This window comes from Uloborus diversus, chromosome 5 (assembly GCF_026930045.1).
Source record: "Uloborus diversus isolate 005 chromosome 5, Udiv.v.3.1, whole genome shotgun sequence".
NCBI lineage: Eukaryota > Metazoa > Arthropoda > Arachnida > Araneae > Uloboridae > Uloborus > Uloborus diversus.
Genome location: NC_072735.1, coordinates 57,684,926 through 57,707,961, shown reverse-complemented (window position 1 = coordinate 57,707,961; position 23,036 = coordinate 57,684,926). Strand labels below are relative to the sequence as shown.

Below are 23,036 nucleotides of genomic sequence, written 5' to 3'. Positions count from 1 at the left end.
AAACTTGAAGTCCTGATTTATAAAGACACCCAGATCCATAACATTTTCTGCCTGATTTATGACTGAACCCTGTAAACGATATCTCATACGCTTATTTCCATGACCTAAGTGTAGCACTTGACATTTCCCTACATTAACTGCCATACCCCATTTATCTGTCCACTTAGTAATATGATCTAAATCCTCTTGCAGCTGTTTTACTTGTTCTTCATTTTCGACAATCCCCATAACTTTTACATCGTCAGCAAAACAATTTATGCTTCCAGAAATATTTTCATTGATGTCATTCATAAATATAATAAACAAAAGAGGCCCTAAAACTGATCCCTGAGGAACCCCACTTAAAACATCACTCCAATTAGAATGATTTCCTCTCACAACTACTCTTTGCTTCCTACCAGTAAGCCAATTTCTAACCCAAAGTAAAGTTTTTCCTCCTATTCCAATGTCAGCTAACTTGCTGAGAAGAGCAACATGCGGTACCTTGTCAAAAGCTTTTTGAAAATCAATATAAACAACATCCACACATTTTTTGTTATCTAAAGCTGAGGTAACCTTGTCGTAGAAATGCAATAAATTAGTAGTACAGGATTTACCTTTCCTGAAACCATACTGCAAACTAGTCAACAGACTATTAGTCTCTAAGAACATCATGATCTTAATTTTGATCAAAGTTTCGAAAATCTTACAAATCACCGAAGTCAAACTTACAAGTCTATAATTCCCAGCAATACCTTTAAACCCCTTCTTGAAGAGTGGCGTTATGTTAGCCAGCTTCCAGTCCTCTGGCACCGTCCCCGAGTTATAAGAAGCATTGAAAATATTCAAAATAACATCCACTAATTCCTCTGCACATTCAACTAAAATTTTTGGATAAATATTATCTGGTCCCGGAGCTTTAGTTGCTTTAATCTTTTTCAAATGAAATAAAACCTCCTCCCTGGAAAATACAAAATCCTCAAGCTGTATAATAGCTTGTGTCTTGTTAGTGTCAACTGTTGAGATACAGTTATCGTTAAACACACTGGAAAAAAAGTTATTTAGAATATTTGCAATATCCCTATCGTTTTGGATTAAATTTCCATACTCATCAACCAAAGGCCCAATTTGACTGTTTCGAGTTTTCCCAGAATTAGTGTAAGCAAAAAACCTCTTAGGGTTCCCATCAATGTCATCTGCCAGCTTTTGCTCCAATTCCCTTTTCTGAATCCGTACCAAATACTTAAAATTTCGCCTTGCCTTACCATACTGGAGCCTCTCCGCACTCTGACCAGTTTCTTTAAACTTACGAAAAGTGGCTTGCTTATAATTAAGAGCTTCTTTAGTCTCCCTGGAGAACCACATGGGCCAAATTTTGGTACTAACACCTTTTCTCCTAAATGGAACATAGTCCCCAACGGTTTTAGCAAGTTTATCCTTAAATTCCGTCCACTGCTGATCTACGTCGCTATTTTCCAACCCTGACGAAAAAACCTCTTTCAAGCTCTGCCTAAGTGCAACAAAATCGGTGTTTCTGAAATTGGGCACAAACCTAAAATTATCATCTTTGCACACTTCAAATTTAACCCGGAACCTAATGCTGTTATGATCACTATCTCCAATATGCTCCCCTACACTCAACCCCTGAACAAAACTACCTATGTCACAAAAAACTAGATCCAAAATGGCCTCCTCTCAAGTTCCCTGAGTTACAACTTGATCTAAGAAACAGTCACCAATTACTTTTAAAAATTCCTCTTCTTTGCCATTACCAGGATAATGCCTGGCCATTACCAGGATATGTATGTAAAGGACCTAATTGAATGACCAAATGCACATTTGAATTTTTGTCATTTGTTCTACCTCAATGAAAAGTATCTTGATTGCAAAAGATCAATAAATTACGCTGTTCAAATGATTAAAAAATGAGCAAGTAAAAAAATAATGAAATATGTAAAAATAAACATTTTTTATGAATTCTAAGATTTTTTTCAAAAATCGGCATTTTAAATACATCTTAAATGATGTTACCTTTGACCGTTTTAGTATGTGGAGAAGAAGTACATAAAATACAAGTTTTGCATATAAATGGATGAAAAACATAATTTACTGTATGAATAAATGAAAGTAAATACCATGAAAGGTGAAGATTTTTGGCCTTAATGCCACAAAAAAAAAAAAAAAAAAACGGGGGGGGGGGGGGGAGCAAGCAGCTTTCTGTCATTGCAAATCTTTAGTCTGGAGGTTATCCTTGTTTAGGAAGTGACATTAGATTTTTTCCTGCTACACCTCTATAGTCGGCGCCCCTAATAAATAAAAATGTTTGCTTTATCTCTTTGATGGGGCTTGAATGTTATTAGAATAATTAACTTTTTTTTTGGATGTAGGTTCCAAACCCAAGCGCTGCTAATGATGAAGGAATTACTGCTCTTCATAATGCAATTTGTGCTGGACACTTAGAGATAGTAAAATTTTTAGTTGAGTTTGGCTGTGATGTAAATGCTCAAGACAGTGATGGATGGTAATTTTCTTTACTTTTTCTTTCTGAAATGAGTTGCTATTTTCAGTCTTTTTTTTTTTTCAATTAAACATGTTGTTTTAATGCATAGGAAAAAGAAAATGCATAAATTTTACTTTGTTTTCCCTCTTTTGCACTGCATAGAAATGTAGTTATATCTAAGATATTTTAATCATGTAGTAGATTGTTTTTATTATTCATGAATATGTGTAAATGTTCCTCCCAAATAATGTTTCTAAATTTCTCATTATTTCAAAAATAAAAGTTATCATTAAAACTTAACTGTTGGAAATTAAGGGAGTTTTTTTTAGAGGTATAGAGCTTTAAGTCGGGAACACTGTTTGATCTGTGGGCCATTTTGATAGTTGTCACTTGTTTTGTGTTTAGTTTGGTTTGCCATTTCATCATGAATAGACAACAGGACAGTGCAACACGCCACACAGAGCGTGTCACGATTGATTTATTGAAAGAAACTTTCGGTGAACGAATAATTTCTCGCTTAATGGACCCGTGAATTGGCCTGCGAGATCATGCGATTTAACTACGCTGGACTATTTTTTGTGGGGCTGTGTGAAGTTTCAGGTCTACACCAATAACAGGGTTCGTACGCTCCGGGAAAACCGGGAATTGTCAGGGAAAATAACACTGTCAAAAATGTCAGGGAAAAGTCAGGGAGTTTTCAAATTTTGTCCTCCAAATTTTTTTTTTCCATTTTTTCCCCAAGGAATTAAGTACTATGAGATCTAGTCTTCGTTTTTATTGTGATTTCACGAAAAAAATTGTAAATTTTTATCTAAACCGACGCTGGCACTTAAAAACTGCAATCGAAAAATGAACGTTTTTTTTTTCACAACGAAAAATGCGCCAAAAAAGTGAAGATTTTCTTGCATGAAGTCAGTGAGGGGAACGCATTTCTTTCTACTCCCTAAAGTTTTAGATGAGTTGCCACAACATTCTGTTCGGTTCAGGGTTCGTAAGCTCCGGGAAAACTTGGAATTATCAGGGAAAATGACTTAGTCAAAAATGTCAAGGAATTTTCCAAATGTGTCCCCAAAATTTTTCTTTTCCCAATTTTTTCCTAGGGAATTTCGTTTTATAAGACCTAATATTCATTTTTATCGATGTATTTAAAAAAAATTGTAACAATTTTAAAACAATGAAAAAAGTGGCGACCCAAAAAAATCTTCAGCAGCCGCCATTTTTGGCTCTCAGTAGTTCCCAAGGGGAAAAAAATCAGGTGAACAGCAATTATGCACAAACTCAACTGGAGAGAAGACAATTTACTGCTTCGGAAGCACAACCTGTAGATGGGAGGGTCGATCGGGGAAAATCGTTTTTTTTTTTTGATCGGAAAATCATTTCAGCTACGTGTGAAACGTAGTCGCCATCTTTGGTCATTCACAAGATGGAAGTAGATACGATCCAAAAATGTCTAAGTTTCTAAAAACAAAGCAGAATTGGATGTTTTCTTTAATTGAAAACTGATGAAAACAACAAAAAATGGCCTGCAAATTGTTTTTATATTATTATTTGAAATAATTTTCTTGAGAAATGAAAAATTTTGTTCTTAAAACTTAATCTTATCCTCACTGCCTCGGACGCAAATGTGATAAAAACTTTTCAATGAATTGTATTATCATGAAGATTTATTATTTTTTAATTGTCTTCATGCAACAAATTAAAAAAAAAGTTATTTCTTATTTTTGGGCATAGCCGCCATATTTGGTCATTCCCAAGATGGAAGTACACAAGACTTTTTCAAGTGCCTAAGTTCCCGAAAACGGCATTGGATGTTAATTGCAATGCAAACTATTGAAAACAACACAAATTGTGCCCTTTTTTCCGGATAATTTGTAATTATTTTCTGGAAAAATGCAAAATTTAATCTTCATAACATTTTTTTTGTTTTAATTGATTTAGACTCTTATATGCTAAATACTGACTATTTTGCTTTTATTGTAGTTTTTTAAGGATTATTAATTATTTATTACTACTTTTATACTACAAATCCAAAAATCTACTTATTATTTTTAAATTTTTCACTTTGTCGCCATATTTGATCGTTTGCACAATGGAAGTAGACTTAAACTTCCAGAAACAGAATTGGGCGTTTATATCAATGTGTAATATTGAAAATAACATTAAATGTGCAAAAAGTTATGAATTTTTGAAAATTAACTATTACTTTCTGGAAAAGAAAGTTTGAAATTTTAATGTAAGCGTCCTTTAATATGTGAAAAAAAAAAAAAAAAAAAAAAAAAAGATTATTGGCATTAGCCTATGATTGGCGGATGTTGATTTTTGTTACTATGCATTACATGGTATGCCGATTGATGCAACAAGTTAATCATATTTATACTGAAATTTAGCATTGCATTTTGCTCAATATGTTTCGTGTAACCTACTTATAAGAAAATAAAAAGTATGGTAAACCAAAAGCGGATGCTAAAAGGTTGCTGCAGGACTACAGCAAAACGCTATAATATTACGCGTGACATCAAAGAAACGCTAAAATAAGTTGAAAGTACTCTGTTTTCAACAAATAGTAAACAAATTAAAACAATTTTGAACAAAATGTTTAAAAAAAAAACTTAAAATTTTGACAGAGAAAACAAACGAAAAAAAAAACAAGTTTTTTTTTTTTATCTAAGGGGAGAAGTTTCAGTTCTGCATCGCTACTTTAAACAATTTTAATTATTTTGAAAATATTACTATTTAAACTTAAATTTTGAATGAAGCGAGTAACCTGGAATTTTCTAAAAAACAACCTGGAAAAGTCAGGGAACTTTTTTTAACCAAAAGTGTATGAACCCTGAATAAGCCACAGATGATTGATGCCTTGGACAAGAACATTCGCCACATATCACTCACATACGGCCCCCATTGCTGCAAAAAGTAATTGAAAATTGGACTTCCTGATTAGACCTTCTCCAAGCCAGCCAAAGTGGCCGTATACCAGAAATTACATTTAAATAAAAACGGCAAAGAATCATCTTTCAAATAAAGCCAAATTTATGGGGATTTATATCATTTAATGGTGTTTTATTTGAACCTAAAGTTCTATACTTCTAAAAAAACACCCTTTACAATTTTAGAAAACAAATTTTATGTGCAAAATTGAATAATCAATGTACTGTAATGAGACTCACAAGTTGTTTCTAAAGTGTGAAACCTTATTCTCCCTCCCCCACTTGAATGGGTTTTGAAGCTATTGATATTTTCTCACAAATAAAGTAAATTTACCCCCCACATTTATGTGGGGGAGGAGATGTGCATGTTATTATTCATCAGTAATAATTTAAAATGTAGTAATTTAGTTATTCAGTGTAAAAATACTCTTATTCCGCAGCTGCTTTCTGCATTTGGGAACCTTTGCATTGAAATGTTTAACTTTCAGTTCATTTGCTTTTATTAATTGAAAATTTTTGCCTAAAATATCTATTAATCTCTAAAGTACAGATAAATATGTTCAAACTTTTTGCCAAATGTCGTTTTTTTTGGCATTTCACTTTTATTTGGAGTAAACCACCAAGAATTAATGGAAAACAAATATTTTCCATCTAACTAATACCTGCTCTTCCTTTTGACCTGAACTAAGATGCTTTAAATCAGCGGTTCCCAACCTTTTTCTCTTTGCGAACCCCTTGGAACAGGCAAAAAAGTTCGCGCACCCCCTGATGTTGAAATTAGTAACATGTAAGAAACAATAAAAAAAAACAGCATGTTTGCTTTCCATTTTTTGCAGCATTTGATTGCAATAAACAAAAATATAATTGTAAAATATCATTAAGTGCAAACATTAATAAAAAGTTAAAACTACATCTACAAGATAAATTATAAACAAGAAGTTTTATAAACCAACTATTTTTTTTAAGCATACTTTAAATTGGGGAAAAAATCCTTAATGCGATATTTGTGGCTGTTTGATGAAACAAAGAAACTGCAAGTTTGGTTCAATGTCTGACAGTTTGAGTCTTAAATCAGGCTCTGCATTCAATCTGCTTTGGTATTTATCTTTGAGATAAGTATAGGAGGAAAATCCTTTCTCGCACAGATATGTTGTAGGATTGCGTATCCAGTTGTTTGAGAGAGGGACGTTACGCCTATTAGAAAAATACTCGCCAAAAGTTAGTTCAAGATGTTGCAGATGTTCACATACATTTCTTTTAACGCTTTCATCAAGTTTCATTGAGTTTTCTGATAAAAAACTACTAAGAGAAGTGAAACAAGAAAACTCACCCATTTCCAGGCATTGGATCCAGAAATTCAATTTTTTTACCATAGCTTCAATTTTATCATATACATCGAAAATATTAACAACTGCACCTTGCAAGGATAGATTTAATTCATTTAATTTTGAAAAGATGTCAGCTAAATATGCAAGCCTTTGCATCCAAAGAGGATCGAATATGCAAGTGGACAAGTGAAATGGATGATCAACAAAAAATGCTTGGACTTCTGACTTCAATTCAAATAAGCGTGTCAAAATTTTGCCACGGGAAAGCCATCTAACTTCTGTGTGAAGAAGTAAAGTAACATGAAGGCTTCCCAATTCCTCACAAAGCGCGTGAAATAGACGGCAGTTTGTGGCACGTGATTTTATGAAATTTACAATTTTTACCGCATCATTCAAAGTAGCGGATAATTCTGCGGGAATACACTTACATGCTAATGCTTGTCTATGAATGCAGCAATGAGTCCATTCAATTTTCTCGTTGATCTTCTTTACTCGCACCACAAAGCCAACAAATTTTCCTGTCATTGATTTTGCACCATCCGTGCACACACCCACACACAAAGACCAATCTATTCCATTTTCTTCAAAGTAACTGTTGACCAGTTCGAAAATTGCTTCTCCAGTTGTGTTGGTTTTCAAAGGTTTTGCAAATAGTACATCTTCTTTAATTGTATCGTTAAAAATATACCTAACATAGACAAGTAATATTGCAGTGTTTGCTACATCAGTCGACTCATCAAGCTGGATCGCAAAATTATTCTCTTTTATTCTATTCACAAGTTCTTTCTCCACATTACTTGCCAAATCAGTAATTCTGCGTGATACTGTGTTGTTTGATAGCGGAACCAGGTCAATTTTTTTTGCTGACTTTTCTCCCAGCATACACTTAGCAATATCTTTAGCACACGGTCCAATTAAATTTTCTGCAATTGTATGTGGCTGTCCAGATCTTGCAATTCTATAACTGACTCGATATGAAGCTTCAAGGGCCATTTTACTATCTTCGTTGGATTCTAACAGGAACGTAGAGACGCTACACTTTTTATTATATTCCAATTTTCTTTCAAAATATTCGATAGGTTTGTCCTTGTGTGTCGGATGCTTTGTTTCGAGGTGTCTTCTCAGAAGTGACGGTTTCAAACTGCTGTTCGCTAGAACTTCGTTGCAGAGAAGACAAAGCGGTCTAGGTTCAGACTCTTCTCCAGTAAAATAAAAGCCCATTTGTAAATAGTCACTGTCATATTTTCGCTTTTTTCCTTTTTTCTCCCCTAGTTCACTTTTCTGTTTAGTCGGGGGAGGCGGAAGTTCATTACAGCTATCTATTTCAATATCCTGTGTTGATTCGAAAGTTACTGCTGATGTTGAGGGTTGATCGATTGACTGCTTGTTCATTTGTCGCTCAACCAAACTACCCGTTTTCAACCATCGATCCATAACAGCAGAAAGTTATTAAATCATAAAAATTACCAACACGATTATAACTTCACAAACAGAGTAGCAAGTTCACGTAGCAAAACCAATTGCAAACAAAATCACTTGTTTTCAAGCATCTCTAAAGTATCTCTAAATACGTCTGTTAACAACTATTTCCCCAGAACTATGAGCATGCTGATGTTATATATTTTTGAAAACGAACAGATGGGTAAAATACAGTAATAAATTTTAAGTTTGGAGCCTTTTGCTGTCCTGTCTGCTATTCGATGACTGAATTCGACGGAAATTCCCGAGTTATATTTCAACCAGATTAGAAATAATACCCCTATGATGCATTGTTTGAGAATTCTTTATTTTTTTGGATGTATGTATATTATGTATATTGTTTGATTGACTCCACGCGATGGCGCCTTTTTAAGGTCATCGTGATCCCCGCCACAGCTTAAATACAACGTTTCTGCATGGCGCCTCGCAATAAAGAAGGAAGGATATCTCTTTTTGTTGTCTATCGAAAAAAAAAATGAGAAAATTTCTTTTTAACCAAGATTATAAAACCGCTGAAAGATTATTATTTTTTTTTTGAGCTTAATACAGGAGTCTGGCACGTTTTCAAATTAAAAAAAAATTTAGTAACTATGTGTGCAAATTGAATATTTTATAATTTTTTACCAAACTAGGAAAAATCCGCCATTGTACCGAAATTTTCACGAACCCCCTTCCTGCACCTCGCGAACCCCTGGGGGTTCGCGAACCACCGGTTGGGAACCTCTGCTTTAAATGATTCATATTTGAGAATAAGAAAATCAGCTTAGAAGCTTTTCACTTGCTTTTTTTAATTAAATGTTTGCATGAGGAAGTTGTTACTGAAAATTCTTTGTTGTAGAATTTTGTCAAATAAGTTGCCCAATCAAACTTTTTTACTTCACCCCCCCCCCCCCTCCCCTTGCTGTGCCACTGACGTCCCACAAAGCTGAATTATCCGTACCGGTGATGATGATTTACCCTTTATGGGATGGCCAGCCAGATCCCGGAACCTAACCCTATGTATTTTTTTTATGGGATTTCGTCAAAGACTTTATACACCACCATTACCTACAACATTGCAAGAACTAAAAGATTGCATATGTGTAGCGTTACGAAAATTTGGCAGTGGAACACTCCAAAATGTATGTTAGATAAATGTTAGGTTACGAAAGGCATACCCAATTGGAATATGTGAAAAAAAAACCTTGAACAGTTTTTTTTTAATGCATCATTTATAGTGCTAAGTGAAATATTTTATGAAGTATAAATTTTTAAAACCAGAATATTCTTTTATGTTAACCCTATATTTCAATGCAATTTGTCAAATACTTTAAATTTCTCCCTATCATGTCGTAAATACTTTTGGCATTGATTCTCAATTATGAGATTTTTACCAAAATATTTAATTTTTTATTGATGTCTTATTAAATTGCGCTCATTCTGCCTTTTTGAGACCAAATTGCCTTTTGCTGATTACTCGGTTAACCTTAGTTTCGTTGACATTGATATTTTCCTCCCCCCTTAAAATGTCAAAAGATATGATGGAAACTGAAAAACAGGGGGGGGGAAGGAAATTTTGTGTCCATGAAACTCTGGGGATTCCAATTTATCATCCCCAGAAAACACTGATCTTTGCAGCACAAAAGCAAGCGTAACTCAGATCAAAGCAAGTAATATTTCTAATAAAAGGATAACCACGATCATAAATCATAACTGACCAGGAAAACTTTTTATGTACACCTGCAGAATTGTTTAATAATGTTTGAAATAGGAATCTTTATGTTGTTCTGGTAACTTTCTTGAAACTTTCAGAAATCAAGCATAAATAAAATTACAAACAAATGGAAAGCCCAAACAAAAATTTCCAGACATGCAATTAAGCTTCTTTGCCATTCGGTTGTGCATTCAACCAACATAATTTTTGTATAGGAATTTTTGCCTTACAAGCTCAAAAATCTCACAATGTATTTATTTAAGCATATTAATTTTCTGGCTAAGAGCTTTAAAAGTTCAAAAAGTTTTAGTATAAACCTTTGATTGTAAAATCTGATTGTTTGAATATTTACAGGACGCCTCTGCACTGTGCAGCTTCTTGCAATAATTTATCCATGGTGAAATATTTAGTTGAACGAGGAGCTTGTATTTTTGCCACAACACTTAGTGATCACGAAACAGCTGCTGAGAAATGCGAAGAAGATGAAGAAGGGTTTGATGGATGTTCAGAATATTTGTATAGTAAGTTTCAATTTTTTGTTGCATGGAAACACAACACAATTGTGCTAGCATTGGAGAACATCCTGAATCAACTCTTAATATCTACAGTTGTTAGATATTTCAAATTATTTTCAAAATCTCAACCAAACAATTCGGCTTACAATTAATTATTATAAGCTCTAAAGCAATTAAAAGTCTTAAATATCTATTTTATTCTTCCCTCATAGTAAAATATTTTATCAGCAACTGTTCCTCTTTTCAGTTTTAGTCGAAGAGGAAAAATTTTATCTATGCCATTATTTGTAACTGTAAGGACGAGGATAATACTAAACACTTTTCTTCATCTGAAAAAACTTTTTAGAATTCTGCAGTGCAAACTTTAAAAATGAACTTCATCTTTGCTCTTTTTTTTTCAACTTTAATGATGTACAGTTTGAAAAGATTAGAGGATTTTTTCTCCCTTATCAAACAAATTTTAAAAATTAAGAAAGGCAAGCTATTGAAATGGAATCTTCTGAATAGTTCCTATTTTATTTCATCTTCGATTTAGTCAAGAGATGTAGATTTGTATAAAATGCATTCGTATTTATCAGTACAGTGAAACTTCGGTAACTCGACTGCCCTGGTAAACATTTGTTTTTCCTTTGGTTGGCCCAGTAAATGGCTAATTTCAATGGGCAAAAACTTCTCTAACTTAACAAATATTTGCAGAAAACCCTATAGTCAACATCCAACTGCTATTGTAGTGCAATTTTTGCTACCAATATTCTTTCATATTGACCTCTTCTCAGAATTGTATGCTGAAGTTTCTTGGTCAGTCAATCCTTTTCTGGAGACCTCTTTTAGAGAATTCATAGCGCCCATATGCAAAGTTGAAATGGGGGGCTCAAATATTTTCCCTGTGGTTTAGCTGGATATTTTCCACGTCGAAACTGATTTCTAGACAGATTAGTCATTAAAATTTGACATTTTTAATAACTTATTCATTAATAGCTGGAGAAGAAACGTTTTTACAGTTTTGAAATGAAAAAAGTACTAAAAGCAAGAAAGTTCTAATTACAAAGGGGGGCTCGAGTCCCCCCTTCCCCCCCTACACTATATGGGCGCCCTTGTGAGAATTCAATCCTTTATCCAGTGGAGTCAGCCACCACATTCTGTGCTGTTAGTGCAATTCTAAAAGAGTAGGATAAATGTAGTGCAATTCTAAAAGGGTAAGATAAATGTACCCACGGAAGTCCTGTAGAGAAAGAAGGAACCATGACATGTTTTGCACATGCTGTTCACACGTTGTAAGCAGTACTTTAATTAATATTTAACAGACCTGACTGACCAGCAGCTTTTTCACCCCTTTTCAAAAATTATGGATTAATTCCTCTCGAGATATTCAAATAATATTAGTGCTCCCCCCCCCCCCCCCATCCCGTACGAGCTGCCTATGTGCACAATTTATAGCTTAGACGAAAAAAGGAAATGCACCAAAATTTATCCATTCTAAAAAAGGAATTTTAGACTACATGCAAAAAAACAGACTTCTTCAGATGTCAGAAGCGGAATGGAATTGTAGGCAACAAGAGAGCTCTTATTGGAAATTTTTCGAAATTGAAGTTTAAAAAAGCAGTTTTGGTACAAAGATGAGGTTTCTTTGGGAGAGGGGGACGTTATAGGTCAGGTAAACCACCCACGGTCCCCCAAAACTGACAACTAAAATCATAAATTTGAACAATTTTGTGTAAAAGGAAGGGATAGGGAAAGAGGCAGAGGTTCCCTGCCTACCGAATTACTTTTAAAACTTAAGATAAGTTAAGATTAATTTTGGTAACGATAGGGAATTGGGGTCTCCTCTCAGAAATTTTTGTCTCAATTAGGTGATGTTTGATGAAAATGGAGAAGAAAGGAATTTGGTAATTTAACGTGGAAAAATTTCAAAATCGAGGGCATTAAGGCGCAATTTTAGTCTATCAGTGGTTATGTTAGGGAATTCAGTGACTCTTCGAAGATTTTTCAAAATTGAAGTGTTAAAAACTGAATTTAAGCCCTATTTGGTAACAATAAAGGAAAAGGGAGGAGATTCCTCTTGAAATTTTTTTCGAAACTGAATTTAATTTTATGCTATCCATGGGAACGAAGGGTTCAAGGTTTTCTTCTGATAGTATTTTCTAAAAGGGAAATTTTAAGCTATTGTGCTGATGCTAAAGAAAGGGCTCATTGGGAAAGGGATTAGGAAAAACGTTTCAGAGACCTTCATTATGAAATATTTAAAAAATTAAATCTTAAAAACAGTTTTAGGCTACCTTTGGAGACGTTATAGGAGAAGAAGGGGAGGAGGGTCATGAAATTTTTGAATCTTCCTTCCTTGGAAATCTTTTAAAATTGAAAACTGAATGATGTAATTTTGGTCAGTTTTTTGTGATAAAGTTGAGGTAAGAGTGGACGTTTGAGTAGCCATCTCCTGATTTTTTTGACATTGAAGTCTTAAACATGCATCTTCAGTCACGTTAGGAGATGATATGTCACTGTTTGGTGGCTGCCCCAGGAAATTTTTTGGTCTTGAAGATATGAAAACCAAATTCCAGGCTATGTGTACAAACGTTAGTAGATGAATGGCAATTTGCTTTTTTAAAAATTGTTATGGAGATTTTTTATGCTTATTAAGCACGCAGTATTTGAAGTTTATCATTTATTTATTTATTTTTCAGAATTGCACCTATTTTAGTGTTAATTGTGTAGTAAAGAAATTGTTATTGCTGCTGAGTTTTAAGATTTTTTATCAACACAAATAAAGAAAGTAAAAAAATAATAAACGTAAACATATAAATGAAAAAGATAGCTTTGGAAATTCCCGAAATTTCGTAGTCTCGTGTAAATTTCCACATTTCCCATGTGATAGTAAGATTCTGGGATAGGGGCCCTTGAACCTTACGTTATTGCGGGCCGTATTAATTGCTGATAATCATCAAAAATTTGTACTTTTGTTCCCCACTACCTAGTTTCTTTCTCTTGACCGGAAGTTATAGGGTACAGCGAATACGGCCTTAGATATGGATTTAAAAATGTTCAACTGGCTATATGTTTTTTTTTCTTCTGGATATTTATTTGAGACTAGTAGTTTTGGACATGTATTTGCTAACTTTAATAGGGATGCTAAAAGCCTCAGGAAACTCCTCCTACTCCCTTAATAACACTGAAAACTGCTCATCCATACCCAAAAATTAAATTTCAGTTAAACATATGATGATTAATACTATTAATTAAGTTCATTTGAACTTTTTATTTCCCTTATTTTCTAATTTATTTTCAAGAGGAAACAAAAAATTTTTCAGAGCGGGGTTTCTGCTTTCACTGGGGCCCATTGGGCTCTTTTGCTCAAATCGGCTTAAGGCCGGCTCTGCTTTAGTTAAAAATTATGTTATGAACATATTCTAAGCACGAAATACACACTGCCAACTCAGTCATTCCAGCTGAGGACTGCAGTTTCGTGCTTATTAGCACTCATCAGGCCTGCATAGGAAGTGACTGAGCTGGAGGTGGAAAACTTCCAAGGAAGCCAAGAATGCCAAACAAACTGGTAGCTAATTTAGATTTAGCTACCATTTTGTTTGGCACTCTTGGCTTCCTTATGAGGTTTTCCACCTCCAGCTCAGTCACTTCCTATGCAGACAACTGATAGATAACTACGATTGTCGGGGCTTAATTTTTGGTACCATATGTGTGATGTTGTGGGGACTATGTTTAATACTTAGTTTTCTGTATTCAGAAGCAGTAAACAACACTCACTCAGACTTTTCAAAATGAACTTTTATGCATGTTTTAAGGGTGTTCCGTAAAATTTTGAAATAATATGGTGTACTAGAAAATTCCAGTAAACAAACTGCAGATATAACCTTTTCTTTGTTGATAAACAGTTCTACATAAATTGTTATGCTAAAAGCATTAACGCTTTCAAGAAAATACTGAAAGTATTAAACCAGTGGTATCCAACCTATGGCCCATGGGTCATATACGGTCCACAAAGAAGGCCCGAGTGGTCGTTTCGTTTAATGTCACAAATTAGAAACTACAATCAGTCACAATGTCACAAATTTGGAACCAAAAATTCAGATTCCGGTTTCTAGAAAACATTTAATTCATAAAATAAGCATGAATGTTAAATTCTTATTTGTTTCTATTTCTATAGGTATGCAAGAAAAATTAGGCATATTGAATGGAGGTGTTGTTTATGCCTTGTATGATTATGAAAGTCAAAATTCCGATGAGCTGTCATTCAGGGATGGAGATCAACTGGTAGTATTGAGGAAAGGTGATGACTTGGAGAGAGAATGGTGGTGGAGTAAACTCAGTGACCGAGAGGGTTACGTGCCAAGAAATCTCCTTGGAGTAAGTATTATGAATTTTCTTTCCTGAAATTGCAGTTGTTGACTTTTCATGCATTTAATGCTTTGTCTTATACATTTAAAAAATTACATATACAAATACAAAAGTGACAACCAGCAACAGACTCTGGTGTCAACAAGGCTGGTGTTAGTCAATTTATCAGTTTCCAGTGAAGCTCAGTGACCAATTTAAAACTATCTACCTACTTACCCTTTACAGTGTCTTCCTAGTAAGATGTTCCAAGTGCCTACAACCCTACTGAAGTACTAGTAATTTTTCTTAATCTGCAGATTGGCTTGAGATTTGAATAGCTTAAAACAATGACCCCTTGTCCTGTTTTGCATGCAAAAATTTATCAACTGCCATTAAGATACAGTCGAATCTTGTTTGCACAAAATTCACAGGAGTGCGCAAATATTTCAGGTTAATAATATATTGTATAAGATGAAATTCAATTAAGCAATTGTTAACTCTCTGGACCAAACAATGACCTCTTATTCTGCCTTGGGTGAGAAAATTTACTCATTGCCACTAGAAGCAGTCAAACCTTGTGGTAATGCCAATGAGGAAATGCCACATATTCTTATCTTACATTCAGATGCATTCATTCACATTTTCCGGCGAACGGAGCCGAGCCCGTGCTCTTATTTTCTCCTCTCATTGCCCATGGTGCCTACCTCCCCTAGGACCTAATATCGCTAGGGATGCGTTTATGCCGCTTCCTCTTGTTTTTTCCGGTTCCCAGCATTTCTGGTAACTTCGGAATGTCCCAGAACATTTGTGACTTTGCCATGACTTCCATTTCCAAACAAGCAACCCGGATTTTGGGACCTTTTTTGGACAGTTTGTTTCGTGGCCCTCAGTGTGTGTGCGTGTTTCCCGCTTCCTTGGGTATTTTAAACTGTGTTAGATACTGTGTAAGAGGGTGCCTCTTCTCTCCCATTCATTACTGTGAATTGCCAACATGGATTTTCATTGACATGGGTGAGCTATTTTATGCTTTAGTTTTAGAATTCAATGATTGTGTTAATATCCATAATTAATAAATATGTTCACAGCCAATCCGAACCTGATCTTCTTTTGACACCAATTTCACATCGTTACAAACCTCATTTACACAAAATTCACAGGACCATGCTAATTATTTCAGGTGAATGATTTATTGTATGAGATGAAATTAAGTTAAGCAATTGTTTACTCACTGGACCAAACAAGTGCTTCATGTAAAGCCATTTTTCACTTCAAGCAATTTCAAGTTAATGAGGTTCAAATGAAAAGCGAAAATTTTCGCCCTATTTATTTATTTCAAATTTTAGTTTCAAGTTGGTTCAATGCTTTTGTATATGCTTTCTTGGATTAATTTTGTACACATCCTGAACAGGGAATGCATAAAATAGCTAATCTTGGTTCCCTTTTTAACTTTAAAACAGAATTTTGCAAACATTCGAAAATTAATGATTGCTTTGATTTTAATATTATATAATTAAAAAATATTCAAAGACATTTTAAATTAAATTATGATTCTAGACTTTAAAGAATTAGTATGCATATTCTTTAGTCAAAGAAAATGCGAGTTTGAGAGAGGATTTGATTCAGTTCTTAAATTTACTTAGGAGTGAATGACACTGGTGAGCTAAGTTTTTGTACAGAAAGCAAAAATTAAAGCCGTTGTTTTAAGCTAACCAACTCCCAAGCTATTCTTTGAGCTAGGAAAAGTTTATATTTCAATAGAGTTGCAGGTATTGGGAATTGTTTGAGGCAAGCAATTGTTGCTCTTAATGGGGGGGGGGGGGAGTAGTCTTTCATTTGATCTTTATGGGGGTTCATAGATGAACTAGGAGGAGCCTAGTTGATATCCAAAGCCTGTTGTTGATAATTTCTTTTGTATTTTCATGTAATTGGTTGAAAAAGCTCATTTTAAAAATACAACTAAAAACGTCCCTTGAGACAAGTGGCATGTTCTAATTAAACTAGAAAATTTACAGTCTAATTTTAAGATTTTTATTCCTTGAAAATGCCATGTTTCATATTTCTGGTTTGCATACATTGTGCACATCAGAAATATGTAAAATGGCATTTTCGAGGTACAAAAATCTAAACATTTTACTGGGGAAAGCCACCAGGCCCCCATCTCTGGGAGGTACTCTTTACCCCCAGACCTCCGGGTGACGTCTAGCCACCCCTAATAGCTTTAGCAAGTCGTTGCACCCTGATCGAAGGGGTCCTCAGTGACCGAGAGGTCAAAAGTTCTTGCTCAGCAGCAGGTGCGGCAAATAGGGGGTGCGAGAGGGGGCGGTTGCACCCCCAAATTTTTCACTAAGAATAATATAAAATGGTAAAATTCAATTTAGATAACTTAGAAAATCATTTGCCTGAATTTTCAGAACAGAAAAAACTGATGGAGGATAAGTGTTTGCCTTAACTAAAGAAGTAATCGCTTCATATGGGTTAAATATTTCAAAATTGAGTAATCTATGTTATGATGGAGCATCTTGTATGAGACATACCCGTACAGTGTAGAGTCTGTGCAATTTTTACGCGTAAATTTCATGTCATTTTACATAAATTTTTATGCTCATATTATAACTTAATGTTCAGCTAGTAAGTGTTCATTGATGCCATGTACTAGAAACACATTTTAGCAACTCGGTGTATCATATGCTTTCATGGGAACTTTTTGTAAAGATATGCTATTTTTGAAAAACATATCACATCAAAAAAATACTTTCACATCAACAAATGTATCTTGAGGCTCTTTACTTGACAATCTCCGAGTGACACAAGATGGTCTTCAAGAGTTATAAAAGCCCCCTGGAAGAATTACTGGAAAGCGACCTTTTCATTGATAAAAAATTTGATGTCATTTTAATATGTATGCCTTTGTCTGAATTTTTTGTTTACTTTATTTATACTGCGGAGCGTTTTTTTGATAAATGCTACACTCTATCATAAAAATTTTAATTCGCTAATCTTAATTCTTGGATTGACAATTGAAACTCTTAGTAATTTTCGCATTAATGCATACTTGAACCAGGTGTGGAACTTTGTGACAGAACTTTTCGTAACAGTTTTTAATGTATGCCAATGTGGAAGAGGTGACAAAATCCAGATGAAGTTTTAGTCAAAATATTAAATCAATATTTTGAATAAACTGATCAATTCAGTTTCTCAAGAAATTGAGACAGGATTTAATGAGATATATTTATTATTGGTCTTAACTTCAATATTATGTAGGTCGGTTATAGAAAGCGAAAAAGAAAATATTACACTTATAAGTAATAGCATGAGGGAAGAGGAATTGTTTTGTGAATTGTGATTATACTTTTTAATGACACAAAATAAATACTATCCAATTTAAAAAGCTTTCTTGGTTATTTTAAAGAGAGGAATCTAAAGGAAATGTGCTTTTTTGACATAACTTTCTTGCTTCCATTGTTTTTTGACTGTTTCAATCAGGTCAGTCATTTGAAAGATGACTTCCGTGATTAAATTGAAAAACCGATGTAAATAAAGCACAAATTTACACGAAAATACAGCATATAGCTATTTCAAGGCTACAAAAATGGAGCCTCTTCATCGGTGTAAAAAACTACGCACACAACCAGAAAGTTGTAGGAGAACTGAACGTCAACCAATTTTGACTTGCGTGTCTCAGGAGGTAAGAGAATTGCCTTCGAAGCGCAATGAGGCAAAGCAAGACCTTCCTCTTTAGCTATACTGGCAATAAATTAAGTCATTGGATATTGATTAACTATAGTTACAAAATTTTCTGTTCTTCTTGACTCCAAAAATAGCAGATTAAAACTTTACTAAAAATTAAAAACTAGTACCGAGATATCTTGTGAGATAACTTATAACAAAATAAATTTAAAGCTTCGGTCGAAAAAATTTTAATTGTTCTTTACAAACCTAATTATTCTTAACATTAAAACCATTTAATTATCAGTTCTTGTGAAAAACAATATGTATTTTATACCGTTCTGAGGAAATTCATGTTCAAGAAACTCGACCCCCCAAACGAAATGCTGAAATGCCGCCCCTGCTCAGCAGCTACTTGCGCTCGTTTTCCATTTAATTTCAATACTTTTTAGCATATTTTTAACTGGTAAAATTGAATTGAGAATATTATGTACAGGCACTCCTTGGTTGTCGTTTACAATATGTGTTATGACTAATCTAATGCTGGTTTACCCCTGAGGACAATTTTTAGCTTTTCGAATTTGTGCTAAAAAAAAAATTCTGCTACTGGGTATACAAGTAACGACTGAAGAACACAATTATTTGGTTCTGTGTTCTCTGAAACTGTGTTGTTTCAGACTACAAAGAATAGAATTCCCTTTCAGGTGGGGGAGAAAGCATTTATAAAAAAAATATATTTGAAAATACCTACTTTTGCAGCCATACGCTTCATTTATTTTTAAAAAAGTGCATACAATAAACCCTCGTTTTACGCGGCTTTATTTTACCCGGTTTCGATTATATGCAGTTTAAGATTTGACACCTTTATTTTATTTTACGCGGATAAGTTGCGGTTTTACATGGATGCGGGAATGCAAACTGACAATTTTCCCCTCTTTCAAAATTCAAACTCCTAAAGATTTCAGATTACGCTTAATAAATTGCATTTTGGCGTGCTAATAATCGAGCTTGGGTCACTGGAGACATTTTATGTGCGACTGGTTCCAGAGCTCTTTCCTGAAGTAAAGTTATTAAACTCAGACAGTTGAGAACTCACTAGAAGAAAAGCTTTTAGGAGTGACAAAGGAGGGCAAGAGCAAGAAGAATACCGACATTGACAACACAGAATCAAAAACGTTAACATTGAAAATTTTCAGTCATTCCTTTACAATAAAAATGATCTTTCTGATTTGTTAGTGAAGGAAGATTCTATCATGGAAATGATCATGGATGCGTCAATGCTCTGCAAAGAACTACAGAGAAAAATTCTTGATTGCCAAAAAACTATCATAGCCAGTTCTTTTTCATAAACACTAAATTAATTAATTTGTGTTTCCTTTATGCATGTTGTGCATAAAAATCGAAAAAGTACACGTTAAACTTATTATGCAATCGGTCATCACTAGAATGAAGTTTTTTTTTTTTTTAAAATCTACGAAACCTAACCCCTATTTTAACACTAATATTAAGTCTTAATTTATGCAGTTTTGATTTATGCGGCATTTCCGGGGAACATAACCCCAGCTTAAAATGAGGGTCTACTGTAATTTGGGATTTTTTCGAAAAATATGCAATTATGTAGGCACAAAGAGCTGATCATTTATATTAAGTATAAGTTATTTTTGATGTGATTTCCAAGTTATAATATTACAATTGGTGCAAGGGTTATAATTGTTACGTACTAAGTCAAGTTTCTTGTTTTTATTCATTGTGTGAGAATAATAACGATATAAAGGATTATATTTGTTCATTGTGTTAGCAATGGTTTTGTTATCTATGATATGTTGGGAAATGTGAGGCAAAGTAGAATAGTTAAGATAAATTACATTTTTCAACATGAAAAAACTGGAAATTTAGTTTAAACTGTTTCCTGCTGTGAAAATTATTTTGATAAATTTGCAACCTTGATTTTGGGGGTGTCAGGCCAACGCCGAATATTCACATCACCTTTCTGACTGCGAAGATATTGAATGTTTTTAAACCTCAAACAGAGTTCTTATGGCCCTTAAATGTCTATTTTACTAAGCAGGAAACTGTATGGTTGTGTATTAATGAAAAAAATCTAAATAGGTAGCGATCAAAAGACCATAGTAAAAAATATTTTTGAATGCATAAATTATCTGCCCTCATGTTCCCATCAAAACACAAGGTCTTAAAGCTTGCTGAAATTTTAAAAGTCACCAAATTTAGTGAGCTTCAGTGAGAAATGGAGGACATCTTTCATACGCTTTGCAGATAGATGACCTGCTGCCTCCAGAAGATGAAATTGAGTAGACCTTCAATTTCTCACCAAGTCTTTAATTTAACACTTCTCTTAAAATTTCAGCAGAATTGCAAACATTACATCTTGCTAATGCGGTAGGGGCAAATAATTTTTACGCCAAAAAAATGTCTCAGTATGTTCTTTTGATTAAGTCTTTCAATTTGACATGTTTCTTAAGATGTCAGCAGAATTCAAGACCTTATATCTTGATAACGGGAGTAGGGGCAAAATAATTTTTACGTCAAAAAAATGTCTCACTATGTTCTTTTGATTAAGTCTTTCAATTTGACGCGTTTCTTTAAATTTCAGCAGAATTTAAGACTTTATATCTTGATAATGTTGGTTTTTACGTCAAAAAAATGTCTCACTATGTGCTTTCGATAAACTTTTTTCATTATTACTTAATTCATGCGATTCCTTGTTAAGGAAATGATTTTGCCATCCTCCAGAACTATTGAATGATTCGTAATAAACATCCAATTGATATGTGTTGATTTTATTTTATTGATTTGTTTGTTTTCTTTTCAGCTTCATCCTCGAGTGACAGTCAAGAGAGATCAATAACAACACGAAAACGTATCTCATTGCTCTCAAATGCTGTTTGAAAGCTGTTGAGATTTATACATGTATGGCAGCTGTGCCTCGCCAAAAAGGAGGTCTTTCTAATTGCAAAGGAAATCACACAAGGTTCACCCAGTTCTAAGTACTAGAACTGAAGTGCAACTGTGACTCATGTTATAGAACACTAGCCTAGTCAAAACTAGGGTTTAGGATGTTCGTAACATATATATTAGGCTTCTCATATTTTTATTCAACCAGATTAGATATTTTTAATGTTAAAGTATGTGATGAACAACTTTTTTATTTGATGAGCGCTTGAAAATATCACTGATTTCATTTGTTCTATTGGTCATTAAATATAAATATCACCACTAGTTTTCATTTTAGGCATGTATTTGTACAGCAAAAGGATATTGTCACATAAATAATGAAGACTTTGTTTTAAATAATAAGAGGAGGGGGTGGGGGCAGTTTTAATGCTTTTTTTTTCTTGAGTAATAATAGTTATTATATGGATAATGTTACAAAGCAAGGAAAATTTTGAAGTATTTTTACAATTCTCTTTTAAATTTTATATCACATAACAGTTATACATTTTTTATTTCTTTTTATGTTTACCATAATTATGGTAATTATTTCTAAAGGTAATTCTGTTTTAATAGTTAAGTGTTAAAAACCATTATAAGAATAGATCTATTTACAGAATCAATATGTTTTGGTTTTATGAAACAAATTCTTTGCATAAAAAAGAGTGGGATTTAGCATGAAAATCGACATTCAAACATTTAAAAAACGATTTTAAGATCGAATGTATTTTAACATATCGAATAATTGTGTTGAAACTCCTTTGCAAAAAAGAAAGATTTTTTTCTCCAATTTTGTGTGAGTTATATATGTATATATTTTACAATTTTTTCTCCTTTTGTAATATGTATTACTATGTGTGCACAGCTGTTCTTTTTTGTTTTCATGCAATACATATCCCCATTGGGTAAAATCCTTTTTTTTTTTTTCAAATCAAAATGGGCAACTTTTGCCGCTCATTTTTATTTGTGAAAAGTTCTTCATTGAGTACAAGTGTGATCAGGTTTTTATTGCTTTAAGAGAAAAATATGTATGAATTGTATTTTAAAAGTGTTTTATGTAAAATTTATTTTATGAAACCTTACATTGTGCATGTGTGTGTAACATATCAGTGTTAAAGAGTCTATGAAATTGTAGGGTTTTAAGTACCCACATAATTGTACAGAATTCTTCGATTATATGCATTTGTAAATACTGCTCCGGTATGTTGTTAGAACAAATATTTTTATATATGCATCTGATGGATGAATGTACAGAAAGTGTTTATCATCACCTTTCGAGGTCTCCGTCCATACTGATATGTCAAATAAAGTTCATTAAAAAAGAAATTGTGCCAGAACTGATTTTTGAAATCAATTTTCATCAATAAAATAATTTAGTACTACATGACTAAATGAAGTCTGCCATCGATTTAATTAAACTATTCTAGGAGTTCTTTGACTTAAATTTTAAAGTAAGATTTTTTTTTGTTGCATCCCAATATTGGGTCACATCCATATCTTTATTATCAAATACGAAAGATTCGTGATCCGTTTTCAACCTAGTTTTTTAATTTTCCTAAATATGCAGCACAAAAATCATAATTTTTTATCTTAACTCCAAAAGTAAGTGAAAAAAAAAAAAAAAAAAAAAAAAACTTCTGGGAACCTGTACTTGTAGTAATTAGTTATAAG

At 33.5% G+C, this 23,036-nt stretch overlaps 1 protein-coding gene across 2 annotated transcripts in view; it reads left to right on the top strand.

Moving 5' to 3' along the window:
• Positions 1-22,691, top strand: part of LOC129222096 (apoptosis-stimulating of p53 protein 1-like) — a 699,496-nt gene extending 676,805 nt beyond the window's left edge. For both annotated transcript variants that reach the window (XM_054856534.1, XM_054856535.1), the window contains 4 exons: positions 2,367-2,500; positions 10,261-10,427; positions 14,581-14,780; positions 21,247-22,691. In XM_054856534.1, the coding sequence (XP_054712509.1) occupies positions 2,367-2,500; positions 10,261-10,427; positions 14,581-14,780; positions 21,247-21,282 (537 nt within the window). In that variant the 3' untranslated portion in view covers positions 21,283-22,691. The remainder of the gene's footprint in view (positions 1-2,366; positions 2,501-10,260; positions 10,428-14,580; positions 14,781-21,246) is intronic.
• The last annotated feature ends 345 nt before the right edge of the window (positions 22,692-23,036 follow it).